General features: G+C 34.6%; 1 protein-coding gene across 1 annotated transcript in view; it reads right to left on the bottom strand.

Annotated features, from left to right (window-relative positions):
- The window catches only part of ATRNL1 (attractin like 1), a 350,792-nt gene that overhangs the window by 242,704 nt on the left and 90,236 nt on the right, over positions 1-17,852 (bottom strand). The window contains exons 21-24 of the mRNA XM_087823974.1: positions 15,804-15,856; positions 9,097-9,191; positions 7,249-7,327; positions 5,733-5,890 (exon numbers count right to left, since the gene is read on the bottom strand). Coding sequence (XP_087680100.1) covers positions 5,733-5,890; positions 7,249-7,327; positions 9,097-9,191; positions 15,804-15,856 — 385 coding nt within the window. The remainder of the gene's footprint in view (positions 1-5,732; positions 5,891-7,248; positions 7,328-9,096; positions 9,192-15,803; positions 15,857-17,852) is intronic.

The following is a 17,852-nucleotide window of genomic DNA, read 5'->3' as shown; positions in this document are numbered from 1 at the left end:
TTTTCCAGAGGCTCTACTGCCTACAAAGTATGCAAGTAACAGTAGCTCCAAAGTCTAAAGAAACAATACCCCGGAGGCCATCAGAGGGGGTGAGGCCCAACAGAAAGCGCGCTGCCGAAGAGCAGAGCGGCTACAGCGCAGCTGAGGAACACAGGGAAATAACGTAAAACGTAAAGATCTGGCGACAGAGGAGGGGGAGTGCGAGCGCGGTGGCCTGGGGAGCAGGGACGCTGCTGACGGGCAGCCGCCACCGCCGCGGGGAGCTGAAGTTGGGCGCCCGGGAGGGACCGAGGACCACGTGGGGGTTCCAGAGGAGCTGCGGGTGGACGCCAGGCTGCAGGAGAGTGGGGAAGAAGTTTAAAGTCTTCGAGAACGTGGATGGCACTTATGTACTGCCCCTGATCCGCAGTACTGCGCCCCAACATGCCGGGCATGCAACTCACAGCTACTGTCTTGGAGAAAATGAAAGTGAAAGAGAGCAAAAATCATACTTTAAGTCAGAAATACTCCTAGAAAAAGACTCCTTTCTTGGTGTGGGCACTTGGCCATTCTCTGGTCGCTCAGACGGGTCTATCAAACTCCGGGCGCAGTAACAGAACATGTATTTCTCTGAACTGAGCAGTAGCATCCTCCCGCGGAATGTCAGTACCGACGCTGTGGGTAACAGGCTTAGTACTTTGGCTGTCAATTCAGAATATACAAAATTCCTTTTTTTAATGTCAAATTAAAAAAAATACACACAACTTAGATTCAATTTCATAAAATTCTTTCCGCCAGATGACTGTCCAAATTTTCTTTCTAAAATGCACATCCGATGATTAACTCTGAAAATTCTTTATCAGCTGGTTTCAAGGAAACTTTCCAGTTACATTCTGTCTCCACTTTCTCCCACTCCTGTCATCCCACACGCCCCACACACGTTCATCCTACATCATCAGATGTCTGCCATGCGGCCTATTTTCCAAACAATAAAAAAAATCCATATTGCTCCTTGGTGAAAATTCTTCATAACTGTGAAGACCCATATTCTTGTCTAGAATTCCCTCGTGCATCACGTCCCCTTGCCGAACTCCTACACATCCTTCAAAACCTCGCTTCAATACAACTGTCCCCAAGCAGCTTTCCTACTTCAATATCACCTCTGTAACCGTCAAAGAGGTGGATACGTAACCTAGGGTCTCCGGTTCATAAATATCATTCGCACTTATGTCAGCCAAAGTGAATGGCTCCAGCAACATTTTATGAAGTAAACAAACCAAAATATGTCCCTGAAACTGCACAAAGGCTCTAAGAAAGAATCTTTCCCCTTTTCTCTCCAGGATACTAAATAAGGATGCAATAAACCCGGCTGAAGTAGAATAGGGTCAACATGGGAAACAGAAACTAGAGACGGAGAAAGAAAAAGCGCGCTAGCAATTCAGTGATTACTTGCATAATGTGGTACAAAGAACATAAAGGGATGACGTTTTAGGTAATATGATCGGAGGGGATGTTGAGATCTTAAAGTCCCAAAGACAGTTCCTCTCCATGTCCTGTTTTCGAAGCCTGCAATGTCCCTTGTTTTACTTTAAAGCTCATTTAAAGTTGGATTTCTTTATTCACTACTCAAAAAAATGCTTACAATATATTTCATGAGCTACCTGAGGGAAAATACTATTTTATATACTAGTTCATCCTCTAGAAAAATGTCCTGTATATGTTGAAGCTTAATGTCTGCTTGAAAGCGTAGCCAAAAATTTATATAAATGTTCAGTTTCTGGCATTTCTGCAAGGAGCACTACTTTAGGTTAGCATTTGACTGATGAAGTACAGAAGATGCCATTGCTTTAATTTTTTATTTTGTTCATTACTTGCAGAAGTTTACAAAGACCTATTATCATGCGAGGATGTTTCATCTCAACAGAAACATTAGACTGAAACTGGATCAAGACAAATGAAATACTTTTCTCCTTTCTCACATATCAGCAAAAACTTCCCTTATTCATGTACCACGTTTTAAATTGATCGAGTCAATCTCTTCAAGTGTACAGTGGAAATACTATAACCAAAAGTACGCGAAAGATGTGTGATGGAAGAAATTAATGAAAATACTATTAATATTAATTGAAGTAAAATCTGTGTGAAATATTTTGCTTACAAAAAGGATATGATACAAATATTTTCACATAAACAACAAATAATGAAGTATTTAAATCTTTATACATGTTTTATGCTATAGCTTATTTAAAAAAAAAGAATTAAATTACAAGTTGAATAGCTAAAATAACCTGAAGCACTTCCTCTCAGCTATACACACAAAGGTGTCTCTCTGTGCTACAAGTCTACTGAAGCAAACATCAAAATAAATTAAGTAAAAATGGTCATGAAATTTAAATGTTAATTTTTATCACAAACTATTTTTGCTTGTTTGAAACTCACTGATAAAATTGGGGGGGACAGTGATATTTATTTTTGAACAGAGTATTCTTGGTATCTCATGGTATGGATATTTTTCAATAAGAATTAGGTATTTTGTACTTTATTTCAGACACTTTTTAAGATAACTGCTTCCACAAATGTAGTTGGTAAATATTTATGAACAATTTCATCCATGGATTGTAAACTTTCACATAACTTATAGCTTGTTGGAATCTGCAATAGAATGTCTTTGAAATCTAAAATATATAAAAATATGTCTGCACCTTAACTGCTGTTTATCTGAAAAGTACTTGGAAGCGTAAATCTAGGCTAATAAATAAAACAATTTACAAGTAAACATAAAACCACATATCTGGTAACAGTCTCCTCAGTTGGTGAACTAACATGTGGCTACTATACTTATTCTACTTACTATTTAGACTCAAAATTATAGGTAAGATTTTTATCTCTTCCCAAAATGGAGTAACAGAGAATGGATTTATCTTCATGTCTAATCAAGTAGTAAAAAAGACAAAATATCTGAAACACTTGTTTTCAGGCACTGGATATCAAGCAACACAGGACAATCACTCCTGAGTGGGTAAAATAGGAGGTGAACCTTTAAATGCCACAGATCATTGTGATGATAATTGTAATCTGTATGTTCAAGAGGAAGAGAAAAGATGGAGCATAATAAGTAGAGAACATGGAAGATATTTCCAAAAAAAAACTACTTAAGTTTCTAGAGATAAAAAATATGTGTAAGTTGAAAAATACACTGAATGGGGTTAATATCAGATTAAACATTATAAAAGAAAAGTTTATGAACTTGAAGGTATAAGAAAAAAAATATGCACAATGAAACACAGAGAAAAAAATAGTGAATTAAAAATTAAGAACAGAGCATTAGTAAGCCAAGGAACAATTTCAAGCCGTCTAATATACATACAATTGGAGACTCTGAAGGAGAAGAGAGGGATGGGACAAAATTTTGAGACATAATAGCTGAACGTTTTCCAAATTTGGTGAAAATTGTAATGTTTTTATGAAGTTCAATAAAACCCATACACACACACACACACACAAAAACACATGAAAACATGAAGAAAACCACACCTATGTACATTATAATCAAATTGGCCAATATCAATAATAAAGAGAACAAAAATTTAATGCAGAAAGAGGAAAAAGACTCATTATATCAAAGAGCTACAATTTAGGATTCTTTAATCCCCATAAAACTGAAATAAAGACTTTTTCAGAAATATGGGATGATATAATTCATCGCCAGCAGATCTGCACTAAAGTTTTAAAGGATGTCCATTAGGCAGTAGGAGAAGGATATTTGAAAAATACCTAGATTAAAAGAGTAACTATGTAGGTAAAATAGAAGATAATTTCTTATTTTTAATATCTTTAAATACAATTGACTCCACCAAAAATAGCAAGTGCAGAATGACTTCATAATAAAGGAAACAGTAAAATTTATTCAACAATGACACAAAGACCAGAAGGAAGAAAATGGAAGCATACTATCTTAAGGTTAATAGTCAAAAAATGAGTGATGTAAAATTATTTGGAGATAGATAATGAGAAGTTTAATGTCTATGATAAACCATAAAGTAACCACTAAAACAACAAGAAAATTCATAGAAAAATAACCTATTCTACACAAATTCTTTTAGGAAATTACAGAGGAAGAACTATTGCCCAATTCATTTTGTAAGGCCAGCAGTACCATAATACCTAATCTAACAAGATTACAATGGAAAACTACAGACTAATAGTCTTCAATATCATAGGCATAAAAAAATTCTTAACAAAAATGTAACAAATCAAATCCAATAATATATAAAAGAAGTAATACAAAATGACAAAGTGGAGCTTACCCCTGAATAGCAAGGTTGGCTAAACACTTAAAAATCAATCAATGTAATACAATTCTATTAGAAAATAAATCTCGATTGAAAGAATTTTACTATTTTAGGTTTAATAATTGAAAGTTTATTATAGTTCTATAAACAAACACACATACTCATATACCTTAGTAAAACACATTTCTCATGACTAATACAATCATTTTACTCAGAGGAGAAATTAAGCTCTACCTATCTAGACCATCTCAGTTATTTTCCACATTTTCCTATTCTAGGAGAGTGAAATATGTCAACGTTATTACACAAATTCTAGTTTGGGATCCAGAACATATTACTAAGATGTTCCCAAAAGTAAATCCAATTTAGAAAGTTAATTTCTAACTATTAAATATTCATAAGCATTCTAAAGTAACTATGTAATGCTCTTAAAAATAAAATACAATTAGATAACCAAGAAATAAAGGGCATGGGACAATTAAAAATATAACAATTATTTCCATTTTATTTACTATTTAATAAGCTCTATAAATGAGCCTTTTTGTCACCTTCGATCATAAACTAAAGAGAAAGATTTTTCCAGTAAACATGATTTTTTAAAATTACTCAGTCCTCTCACAAAACACACAGAGATGAATGTCAATAAAACATGCAAACATTTGTAGCCACAGGTCATAAGTTGTCATTTATTAATATAAAAGAAGTAATCTGTAAAAATTTTTAAAATTTTGAAACAGACCTAGGCCAGGACTTGGAACATATGAGCTGTTCCATAAACTAATTTGAATTCAATCAAACCAAACAATCAGTCATAAGAGAATGACTAAATGAACAAATCCCAAAGTACAGACTTTACTCTCATAAGAGCAGAAAGTAAGAGCTCAAACCATGCACATTTCAAGACAGAGCATCCTGAGTATCTCCTAGAAATGAATCTGAATCCTTAGCAGCCTGTCGCTAAAACACAATAAAAACAAAACATACAACAAGTAAGTAGCAGAGGTAAAGATACCAACAGTAAGAGGCAGTGGGTATGAAAGAACTGTTAAGTACAGCGAATGCTTAATTTTTAAAGCAAGTTTAAATTACCTTCAGTATATAATAAAGCAAAAATGAGATTCCTAAACACAGCAGAGTAATTTCAAGTAGGATTGTAAGAAAAGAATATCTATTTAACACTCAAAGTATACAATTAATCAGAAAATCCAAATAACCTAATTTCAAGTTTGATGCATTTCTTTAGAATATAATTTCATTAAAAATCGGTACATTCTTTGGTTGAGTCAACATTATTTTATGAATGTTTTTTATGGAGATATTAATAATCACAAACATGAGTGTATTTTTTCGTATTGTTCAAAACACAGAACTCCATCTATCTCATCACTTTGAAAGAAACCACAATCTTTTTCTAATGAAAATACTCAACAGTCATAGATTTAACACTATTTTAAGACTTACCTGTATTTTAATAGGCCAGGAGAAGTTGCTGACGTACACATAGAACGTGATGTTTGGGTTGCTTCTAAAGTTAAATTTTTCATAGGAAAAACTATCTCTGTATTCCTTTATATTAGTCTTGGAAACTATAGGGGTCTCCTCCCCAGATATTGTTCCAGCTAAAATACAAACAATAATACAAAATTTAAGTAATTCATATTAGAAAACAGATCTTTATGAACTTAAAAGGGTATATTATACTTTTTTTATAGCTGTACTTATAAGAACATAATTATCAAAATAAACTCACGCTTACAATTTAGACTGACAAAAGAAAGAGTAATATAATGTCATAAATATAATAAAACAGATTTAGCAGAAAAATTATTTTTAAAAATCATACCACTGATTAAGTGCTGTGCACTAGGCTTTTATTCTTTTCTAATAGCAATTTTATCCCAGAGGTTTTCCAAGTTCCATCTCAGTTGTTCAAATTGAAATTTGAACCTCAGAAAGATTAAAGCACTTGCCTCAAGTATACAGCTACTGAACGGTAAATTCCTCTTTGGGGCTCAGGTATATATGGCTTCAGAAACAGTTCCTTCTACTTACTACTCCACAGAGCATTTCAAAATAAATCAGGCTGTATTTCTCATGTCTCAATTAAATTAAAAAATGGGGGGGAAATCAATTTGTCTGTCTTACCACAAACTGAAACATCACTAATTTGAATAAATTGGGAGGAGCTTATAATTTAAAACATGAGCTAAATGTTCAATAGTTAAATATTCATTATTCAATAAATATTTACTGAAATTACCCAAATGAAATAAAGCATTTTTTTTTAAATCCTCACCTGAGGATATGCTTTTTACTGATTCTAGAGGTGGGGGGAGAGAGAGGGAGAAACATAGATGTGAGAAAGAAACACCTGTTGGTTGCCTTCTGACTGGGGATGGAACTCACAACCTGGGTATGTCCCCTGACTGGAAATTGAACCCGTGACCCTTCTGTGCACAGGATGATGCTCTAACCAACTGAGACACACAGGCCAGGGATGAAATAAAGCATTTCCAACCATCTTACCAAGCCCTCCAACTTAACAAAAAGTAATAGATAAGTTGTTAATTCATCAGTCTCCACAGAAGAATTTCATTGTTTTATAGCAATTTAAGGTTAATAATTAAATTTACAGTTTGAATAGTGAATCAAATTATTGAAACCTCAGTCTCTTTAGTCATTAAAAAAGTAATCAATCTTAAATAAATCATAGCGATTCAGGACACTCACATTTTAAAAAGTTAAGTCATGTACAATATTTGTTCCCCATCTAATTTTAATTGAATAAGGGAGAAAGTTAACAAAGTAATGAAGCTTTATTAATAATGCTACTTATTATTTTCATCTGAAACAGCACAGTGATTAGGCCTATAATATTGTTTTAATTTCAATTATTTAAATGAATAGTAAAAGGTCATGTTAGAACACCGTCCACATAGAAACATGTGAAAGACACTTGGCAACAAAGTTCTCTTACCTGTTGAACCAACTGACCATGTAACGTTGAGATTAAAGTTGTTTGATGCATTAATCGAAATATCCAAATTTTTGTTTGACTACCAAGAAAGAAAATATTGAGATTAAAAAATCAAATTATACTAGGTAGATATGTTCAATGTTTTAATTATGTCCATGCTATATTTCTCAAACTCTATACATTATGACAATATTCAACTACGTGCAGATGCCAATTACGCTCTTTTAAAAAAATATAGGTGATAGGTACAAAGGTAGATTTCAGATTCCCATTTATCTTCTCTACTAAAATCTGGCCTTCCGTATGCAAACCAGAAGCTGCTGTAATTCAATATTTGCATTTTAATTCTTTTTGCTTACCTGTAGTTACTATTTAAATGATACAGGTTTGAATTAGTCCAAAAATTTTACAACAATATATTATTTTGTTGAAAGACTTCTTGTTAGGTGCATGTTGTATTATTATATGCACTTTATCTAGTTAAAAAATACTTAAACTATGCAAACTAAAACTTTCAAGTAAAAATGATGAACCAACTTGGGCAAAAAAGAGATCACATCACTTAAACACCTGTACAGAGAGACAATGAAGAATTTGTCAGTCAGCCTGTTTTCTTCCTTCCATTCACTAGCAGGGTACAAACCCCTTCCATTTAATTTGGAGGAAGCAAATACTTAGAAGATTCCTTTAAATGCCATTTGTTATTATCTTACTCCAAGACATGAGGAGCAGAACGTACATGATCTCTACTTAGTTCTGCATAAACACAGAAAATGAGAGCTGCATTGAACAAGTTTAGCTTTGGACACTGAGTGTGTTGTGCTACGTTTTAAATATACAAAGACATACAAAAAGCTGTGCTGCTAGGTGAGACCTGGCTACTAAAAAATAGATAAATAACTTCCCTAGTATTACTACTTTTTTCTAAATTAGATAAATCATGTAAGCCAATAGAAAATACAGCTCCAGTTTTCTGAGTGACGCTCCGAGAAAGGAAGTGCGTAAGCAATTAAGCTCCCCATATGCGATGTGACTGACGCTCACTGCCCTGTCCTGATGGGTAAGAGGGAAGGAAGGAGCGATAGAAGGCAAAGGCTGCTGGGTGGTGTGTGACAGTCATCCCACGGAAAAGATACACTACGATCCAAGTTGTTATTTTACCAGCAAAACAACATCTCCTCTTAATGACCGCCATAGATAGAGGGATAGCTGGGCCTCTATGAAGAACTATTAGTAATGTTCTATAACTATCGGAGGACATTTTCTTCATAGTTTCTGGGAAGAAAATATAGATTCAAGAAGAATGGTCATCTCCAAAGAGCAGAATTAAATGTATGATAATAGGGTTGAATGACTTGTCATACAGGTTTTTCAGAGCAGGGCTCATTAATGCTGCAGAGAGCATCTGAGGATCCGAACTAGTCCAAGAAAATAAGTCAGGTAAACCAGTAGATTTAGAAAAAAAACAATGAAAACCTAGTATATAAGGATAAAAATATATATTTAATATGGCAGGTTTTGAATGTATGGGCTCTATTTTCAAATAAGATTACTCATACCTTGAGAGCAAAATTATAAACATGAACACTATCGTAAGCATAAAAATATAATAGAAATAATATACAATTGTAGGACTCTTTGCAATATCTGAAATATCAAACTCACAAATTCTCTGAATTACAAGGAAACCTAAATTTATGAAAAGAAAAATTTATTAAGATTGATCTTTCTACAAAACCCCTACAGTGTGATAATTCTAAGCAGTAAAACTGCAATCAAAGAAGACAAAACACTTGTATCCCTTGCTATAAATATAATGATTTTATAAAAGCTAAGTGGTCTCCTCACCTGTTCAGGGTTTGCTATGAAGTTGATGGCAGTGTGGTGGCGATCGTCTTCCTGCAACAAACTGAAGGTGAACTGGTAATCGATCAGAAGGCTGTCTGTGGGGACAAGAATACAGTCCAGATATGGAGTTTCACAAACTGTTTGGTAAACATATTAAAAGCACGTTGCATATCAGTATTAAAAATGATTATCATTAATTATTAGTGGCCTATGTAAGACTAGCAAATTATATATCATCATCATTAACCAACAAAAAGCAAAATACAGACACAGAAGAAGTCCTAATTCTTTAAAAGTCATATTTACTACGTCTGTTGTCATAAAAATTCTACAAATGCTGTAGGCATTCTGGAAACTGCACAGGAGAAGGAATATTGAAAAAAAAAAAAAAAGTCATTTATAATCTTCTAATTAGACAAAAGTACAAAACATTTTGGTGCATTTTATTCCAGTTAACATTTTGAAACTGGAAAGATACAGTCAGACATTTTGATATCTTACTTTAGTAAAAGCAACAGTCTTTGAAAACATGAATTTTAATAGTTAAATAAGAGTTCGTCATATGCTATAGTGACTTCACTTGTTCCTTTATTATTGTGGCAGTTTTTACTTTGAGCAATTTTACAATGACTCTGCAGTAGACATCGCTCTACAGAAATGACTCCCATTAACAACTGATAAAAAAGAATGCAGGTGTAAACAATTTTCATTTTCCATGGATGATGCTGGAACCAAGGTGGAACAGTCAAATGTGATGTCATGTGTAGCTTCACGTTACGCCAGGGTGAAGTATTAATCACGGTGGAAACCGCCACCTCTACAAAAAACATTTCAAGTCATCTTAAATAGAGATGACTTCAATTTTTTGGATACATACCTTTCACGTTATGCCCTCGGCAATTACACACTTTTAAAATAAAAAGTAAGTATAGGAATAACATCACTGGAGTTACTGCTGAAATTACTAAGGCGCCATTCTTCGTGTTATTCGCTACATACTTTACAAGATCCACCGTGTGCATTTCTCCTATAGTTTAGTGTAAGGCAACACTTGGTCTTTCTAAGGATTTACAGGCATCCTTATACGTGGGAATGAGAATTATACAATAGGCCCTATTTCCTATTTTCGCCTGACTTCCAGAAAATGCAGAGGTGAATTCAAAGGGCCAGTGTCGTTCTAGGCACAGGAGATACAACAATAAAAGGCAAAAGCTTCTGTCCTCGGGCAACTCATATTCTGTTGGATGGACATCAACAATTAATAAGTAATTTAAGCATCTAACAGGTAACGCTAAGGGTTTTGGATAAGAGCAAATCAGTGAAAAGGGGGAGAAGCTGCTGTCGGGGTAGAAGTATGCCTGCAATTGTTGAGACGGAACATTGGAAAAGGCAAAGATAATAAGAGGAGAAACTGTAGAGCTGAGCAGAGAAAATGTAATCCGGGCAGAGGAAACAAGCACAGGAGCCTCAAAGAGAGAACAAGCCTTCCCCGCGATGCTTTTACAGACGCTGCGGCAAGAGGAGGCGGGAGGCGATGGGGGCGAGGACAGCAGCAGGGGTCAGGAGGGGAGGCCCGACCCATGGGATGCATCTGGAAGGCGCGACAGGCTGAGCGAGCGGAATAAATAAACGGAAGGAGCCTTTGAAAGAGAGAAAGGTAAAGTTTTTTTGACCCAAGACCAAGCGTAACATCAGCATTTGCCGAGCAGGGTAAGAAGAATAGGTTTTATTTGTTGGGAGTTGGGGAATAAATTAGGAGCTTAGTTTTAAGGATGTTAAATTTAAGTTAGTTATTTTTTTAATTTTATCTTTATTGTTGAAAGTATTACAGATGTCCCCCCTCTCCCCCCACTGACCCCCTCCCCCCCACTCCCGCCCCCTCCCCAGGCCTTCAGGGTACTCGGGCCTGTGTCTGTGGGTTCTACATATATGCATATGTGTTCTCTGGCTCATCTCTGTGCAGATGGCACCTTAAATAGAGTTCAAGAGCACGGCATTTTGGGTGGGATCTAAAGCCCTGGAGCTGAGCAATCACCAGGTGTAAATAGAGAGCCCTGAGGCCTACCACTGGGAACTACTCAGATCCTCAAGGAGCCCACGGGGAGATTGAGGGCAAGCTCCGAGGCAGGAAGCCAGCCAGGATTTAGTGGCACGGGGTCGAGGACACATGATGTCGCACAGAGAGAGTAGTGATCGCTAGTCAGAGCAGCCGATGGGTTCAGAAGTAGGGCTGCAATGCCGAGGAAAGAACAGTATCTACTCAGAGCGAAAGCAAAACACCACTAAGACAAACTAAACGCTTCAGGACTACTTTCAAGAATTTGTCTGCATAATTATCTGTATGTTTTCCAGCTTGAAACTAAACATTACGAAGTCAGGAGTGGATACCCTTTAGGAGGCAGGGTCTTGGGTGACCTGGGAACCTGAGCAGCTCTGGGCAAAGCTGCAGTGCCCAGGCCTGTGGACACTCTTCTGCCTGGGTTGTACCCCTCGGCCACAAGCATGCCCCACCAAGTTCTTGGTGAGGCTTCACACTTGATTTCTCTGTTCTCGTTTGGTAAAGCTGGAAGTACAAGACAAGAGCAATGTATATTATGTACGGTACGGAGCAATCTAAATGTCAGTTGGGCTAAAAATACAAGCCTGACCGAGAACAAAATTAGTAGGAGTATTACTCAATTCAAGTGACTAATAGGAATACCACTCGGTGAATGTGAATTATTATTAATTGAAGGAAGTTTGGACTCCTACACCTAATGTTTCCTTTTAAAGCTGCTTGGAAATCAAGTCTTCCAGAAGCTACCTGTATTATTGACAAATGCAGAGAAATGAAAAAATAGCAGGAGGAGTAAGTGTGATCAAGAGAGGCGAGAAGCTGGTTTTTAAACTGGGAGAAATAGCATGTTTTTATACTGATTGCATAAATAAGAATTTAGGCCCTAGCCAGGCAGCTCAGATGGTTAGAGCGTTGTCCCATGTACTGAACAAAATATCTCTAGTTTATCAAAAATAGAGAAATCAGGTCCAATAAGTAATATGCTTATAAATAATGTCTTTCTATTCAAGACATAAACATTAAATAACTCAACAATAATTAAAGGGTTTACAGTGAGATAAATGGATAAATATTTTGTTTTTATACACATATAAACTAAGGTAAGACACCATGAGTAGGAGAGGAGATCACGGAATATAAAGTAGTAATTAAATTCCTTATTCTTATAAAGGTAGTGTATCATTATCATCACAAAACTGCATCCTGAACTCTAAAGAGCAATAGAAGAAATTTTTTAAAAAACACAGTAATCTTTCAAAGGGTGAAATAAGCCAAAATATGTTTGATTACTTGGAAATGTACTAACGCAAGATAATTAGCAGTTGGGTATTACATGTAGTGAAGAATTAGTGCAATGATACCATAGGGTAGATGACTGCAGACAGTGACTTTCTGTACTGGGTTCTAACCATTGAAAATACATCATCTAGGTAACATTTTCATAGCCCGGTCTTTGACTTTGTGTTTAAGGTTTTCTTGGTTACAATTCTTATTATCATTAAGAGGGGAGATGGAAGGAGGTAGAGGTGGGTGTTCGGGGGATAAATGGTGACGGAAGGAGACTTGACTTGGGGTGGTGAACGCACAGTACAGTGCACAGGTGATGTGTGTGGAATTGTGCACCTGAAACCTGTATAATTTTAACCAGTGTCACCCCAATAAATTCTATAAAAAGGAACAAAATGAAATTAGGAAGATCTGCCTCACTAGCTACTGAAGTTCCGGGATGTCAGGTTTCACATAGTGCTCAAGGGCTCAAGAGTTGGCCAGCAAGAGCCCAGTGTTTAGAATGCAGTGGTATTAAAAAATAATAATAAAGCATTTAAGGGAAAAAGAAACTACACTACTTTGAGGCTACTACTTTTTATATCTGCTGAGATAAATTTATATTTTTATATCTGCTGAGATGAATTGTGTAATTGAATGTTTACAAGGGTCAATCTAATTAAGATATCACGGCTAGAAACTTTCTTTTCTTTCATGTGAGGCATGACAAATTTCTAACACCTTTGGTTTTTGGTTTTAAACTGACATTTGAAAAACTACTAAGACTATCTACAGGATACAACTGCTGGCACATTACTGTCAATTAAGTTAACACCATACTGCACTCAATTGCTTTGTGTTACAGTGTAGACCTTCATTTTAAATTTCACTCCGATCTTTAAAATCAGGAAAGTTTCCATTAACACTATTACAAGAACTACTGACCTTTTCTATTTTTCAACACCATTATTTTTTTTTCAAAGGCCATTAAGCTCTGAAGGTCTCATAACAAATGACAAGACTGCCATCTAGCGCTTTATGACTATTCCTTTAACATTTTTAAAAGAGTGAGAGTCCATACCAGACGCAGGCAAAACAACAACAGTGTGTTTTTTAATTACGAAAGACAAAACCTAAAATTGATGAATTAGAAATCAAAATCAGTGGAAAGAATTAATAAACCCAAACTCTCATGCTGTAACCTGGCAATAAATAAATAAGATGAACCAAAAACTACAAAAAAGCACCAGACCCAGAGATTTTGGTGGAATTTGCTAATCTTTGAAGATCACATAATGATATTTTTAACTGTTTCTGTTTTTTTAAAAAAGATAGCAGTCTTCTCAAATTTATTTTCAAAAGCTATCACCATAGTAACACAACATAAAGATAGAAAAGAAAAACTATATTATTACAGTCAAAGGTCACTTAATTGGGGGGGGGGGAGTAAAAATATAGTCTACATTCATGCATACTGAAAATAATCCTAAATTAAATATAAACAAGTAATATTTAGTGGTATTTCAAATAATATGCCATGACTATGTTTGGTTTACCCCAGAATGAAAGATGTCTCACATTAGAAAATCTATGAATGGAACTTCACATTTAACAAGGTAAAGGAAAGAGGCACTTATGATTAAATCTTGAAGCACACTTCCCTGGCCGCTATGGCTTAGCTGGTTGGAGGCACAACCCATATACCAAAGGGTCAAGGGTTTGAGTCCCAGTCAGGACACATACCTAGGCTGTGGGTTCGATCCCTGCAACCAATCAATGTCTGTCTGTGTGTCTGTCTGTGTCTCTCTCTCCCCCCACCCTCTAAAATCAATAAGCATATCCTCTGGTGAGGATGAAAAATTAAACAAATAAATATTGAAGCACACTGATATACAGAAGAATTTTCTTAACTTGTTACAGGGAATATTCCATAAATTCTATCAAAGTCTCTACTTGATTATAATATCTACTACCATCATTTTGACTCAATACTGAAATAGAGATCCCAATCATCCCAATAAGAAAATTAAGAAATTGAAAAGGTAGGAAAAAACTGTCTTTATTTGCATGCAATATAATTAACGCCATTTAAAAAATCAAACAAATCTATAAAATTAGAATTAATAAAGAGTTGATGAATATCAGATCAATGTATTAAAATAAATTTTATTTTTATATGTCAAACATAAATAGAAAATGTAATTTTAAAAATACTATTTTAAAAAGCAACAAAAATACCATAAAATTACTATTTTACACATCTAACATTAGAAGCATGGACACATGAAATGAGCTCAAAATTATTAGTCATAAAAGAAATGCAAACTAAAATCACAAGATACTACTATGCATATTCTAGAACTGCTATAATCAGAAGGACAATACACAGTGTTGGTGAGGATGTAGAAAGACTGAAACATTTATAAATTGTGGGAATGTAAAACTGTAGAGCTATGTGGTAAAATCATTTGTCAGTTTCTTAAAAACTTAAACATAAGTTTATCATACAATCTGGAAATTCCACTCCTGGGAATCCACTCAAGGAAAATCAAAATATATGTCTACACAAAGATCATCTAAATGTTTATATTAGCATTTTTCCAGCCAAAGCCTGGAAATAACCCCAATGTCTTATATCTGGTTTAACAAATAAAAAACAGTGGTATAACTATATAAGTTATACCATTTGCTATATTAACCAAGTAAAATAGAAACACCTTCTAATCATCTCAATTGATGTAGAAAAACCATATGATATAAACAAACACCAATTCTTGATAAAAATGCTCAGCAAAGCAAAGCTGACTGGAAATTTTCTCAACCTGATAAAGATATCTAGGAAAAACCTACATGATATTTAATGGTGAAAGACCGAATGCCTTCTCTCTAAGATCAGGAACAAGACAAGAATATTTACATGTTCACCACATCTTTTCATTGAGTACCACAGGTAGTAGCCAATGCAACAAGGCAAGAAAAAAAAAAAGTATCCAGAAGGGAAAGAAAGAATTCAAATTCCATTATTTGCAAAGTTCCCCCCTGAAAAAATCTATCACAAAATTGTAGTTGTTGAAAATTTGATCATAATGAAAAGATTACATTAAAATCTAGCTGAGCTTATTCAAGTTCTGTATTTTGTTCCATGTTCAGAATAAGACCTATTGCTATTTTACTCCTTAGAGTAGGATAAATGCACCAAATACAATTAAGAAAATATAAAGACATTGCTTTTCTTATCAATATGTGTTTTAATGAGATTTAAGATAAACAGAAATGGTAATCTAATAATGACATCAGTTATTTAAAATGAATTTTATTATCTGCCAAATCACCTGAAATAAATAATACAAAACAATTCATTAAAATAAAAAATACAAATACTTACAATAACATGTTCCTCTAAGTGGGTTACCAACATAGCGGTTTTCAGAGTCACATCTGCAGAAATAAAAAAACTCATTGACTATTAAACACCAAACTTCAAAAGCCTCATGTTTTTTAAACAAAAAAGTAATTAGACGCCACAGTAAAACATCTTTAAAAACACTTAATGTGTTATATAACTATTTTGTACACAATCATATAATTTGGTGAATAAAACAAAAGCAACTGGATATAGTTGTACTAGCTATTTAATAAATACTAAGTAACAAACTACCACAAACTTAGTGACTTTAATCAACACATATTTATCACCTCACAGCTTTCATGGTCAGGAATCTGGCATAGTTGGGTTGTCTGGTTCAGAGACTCAATGGGATGCAATCAAGGTGTTGGCTGGAGCAGGGGTTCTCTGTACAGCAGTAATCAAGGTGTCAGCTGGGGCTGTGTTCTCATCAGAGGCTTAACTGGGGATAGATCTACTTCTAAGTTCCCTTAGGTTGTTGGCAGAATTTATTTCCTTGCGGCTATAGAACTGAGGGCCTTTGTTTCTTATTATTGGCTGGAGGACACCTTAAGCTCCGCTTACTTCTTCAGTACAGAAAGGGGAAAGTTTTTAGAGTAAGTCTTCTAGTAAGACATTGACTTAAAGCATATTCATGAAAGCGACGTACCATCACCTTTATCACATAATGTAACAGAATCAGAGACTTGATATTCCATCACCTTTGCCATATTTTCTGGCTTAAAAGCAAGTCACAAGTCCATACTCAAGGAAAGGAAATAGTGTGAATACCAGAAGGCAGAGATCATTGGTAGTCACCTTAGGGTGTGTCCACCATAATATTTTTGTTGTATGTAAAAATTTTTATTATAAAATATATCATTATATTTATTTAAGATATGAACGTTACTAATCTAATTCACATAACAAACAATTTGAGGAGTTAAATTACTTGATCAAGTTCAAACTCAGATTATAAGAAGAAAATGTAAATGGACAAGTGTAGATATAACTAATGCTTTAAACAAATTAACTTTGCACTATAAGTTACATTAATATTTCTGATCTGTAAGCTAAGTAATGTTTTTAAAATTCAGAATCCTCTGTCTAAAGATTAGATGCAAACATTGAAAGCCTTCAGGAGTCTCCTGCGTGGCTTAATTAAAAACACAACTTCAAAGTATTTCTGTGTCTAAGCAAAGAGATAATCAATCTCTCTTCCCACCAACCAAGTGAAGCAAACAGCCAGGCCTTTTCAGAAAACAAATCTAGGCTGAAATATTTAGTAGGGGTTTTGAAAGGGTAAATATTCCCATTACATGTCACTTAAATACTGGTTACTATTTATGTGAATGATGACATTACATTATAAATGCCACTTTAAAATTATATAATAATTCATGTTTCTAAGTGTTAAAACAGGGTATTTCATTTTGTTCCTATTGATTTAAATATTTAAATATATATGAATATATATCTTATCATGAGATATAATTTTTCTATTCAGAAACTAAAAAGGGGGGGGCATCTGCTAAAATTTTGAAATAATATGACATTATATAAATCAGCTGAGAATCTGATAAATTTACGTTTTGATGAGAAATTATGAAAATTATACACAAAATAATTGCTTTTGCTTTGTTTTTCTTCTATAGAAACCCATAAAAATTGTATCATATAATATTAACAAAAATATATTGAGTATATCAGTTCTGATACCATATATTCAAGGCAACTTATCATAAAACAATAAAATTTTAGACATGAAGGTAAGACAGATCCTCAAAGAGTACAGGAGGTATAGGCTCTAAAATTATAAGGCTGTATGGATTTCAGAATCCAGTAAATAGTAAGTTTAAGACAACGAAAAAGGTAGATTTTTATTTTTTTTGATGCATAAAAGCACTGCAGAGCAAAAGAGCAAGAAATTGCCAAGCCAGGAGGCAGAGGATGGACTCCCAGGTTATCGGGCGATCCCTTTGTCCCTGATTATGGATGGAAACAGTATTTCACAGGAAAAACGATGGGCAGGTAGGCCCGCCAAAGGCT

Source organism: Miniopterus natalensis, chromosome 14 (assembly GCF_054644295.1).
Source record: "Miniopterus natalensis isolate mMinNat1 chromosome 14, mMinNat1.hap1, whole genome shotgun sequence".
Lineage (NCBI taxonomy): Eukaryota > Metazoa > Chordata > Mammalia > Chiroptera > Miniopteridae > Miniopterus > Miniopterus natalensis.
Note: the sequence above shows the minus strand (reverse complement) of the source record. Positions and strands in the feature narration are given on the sequence as shown.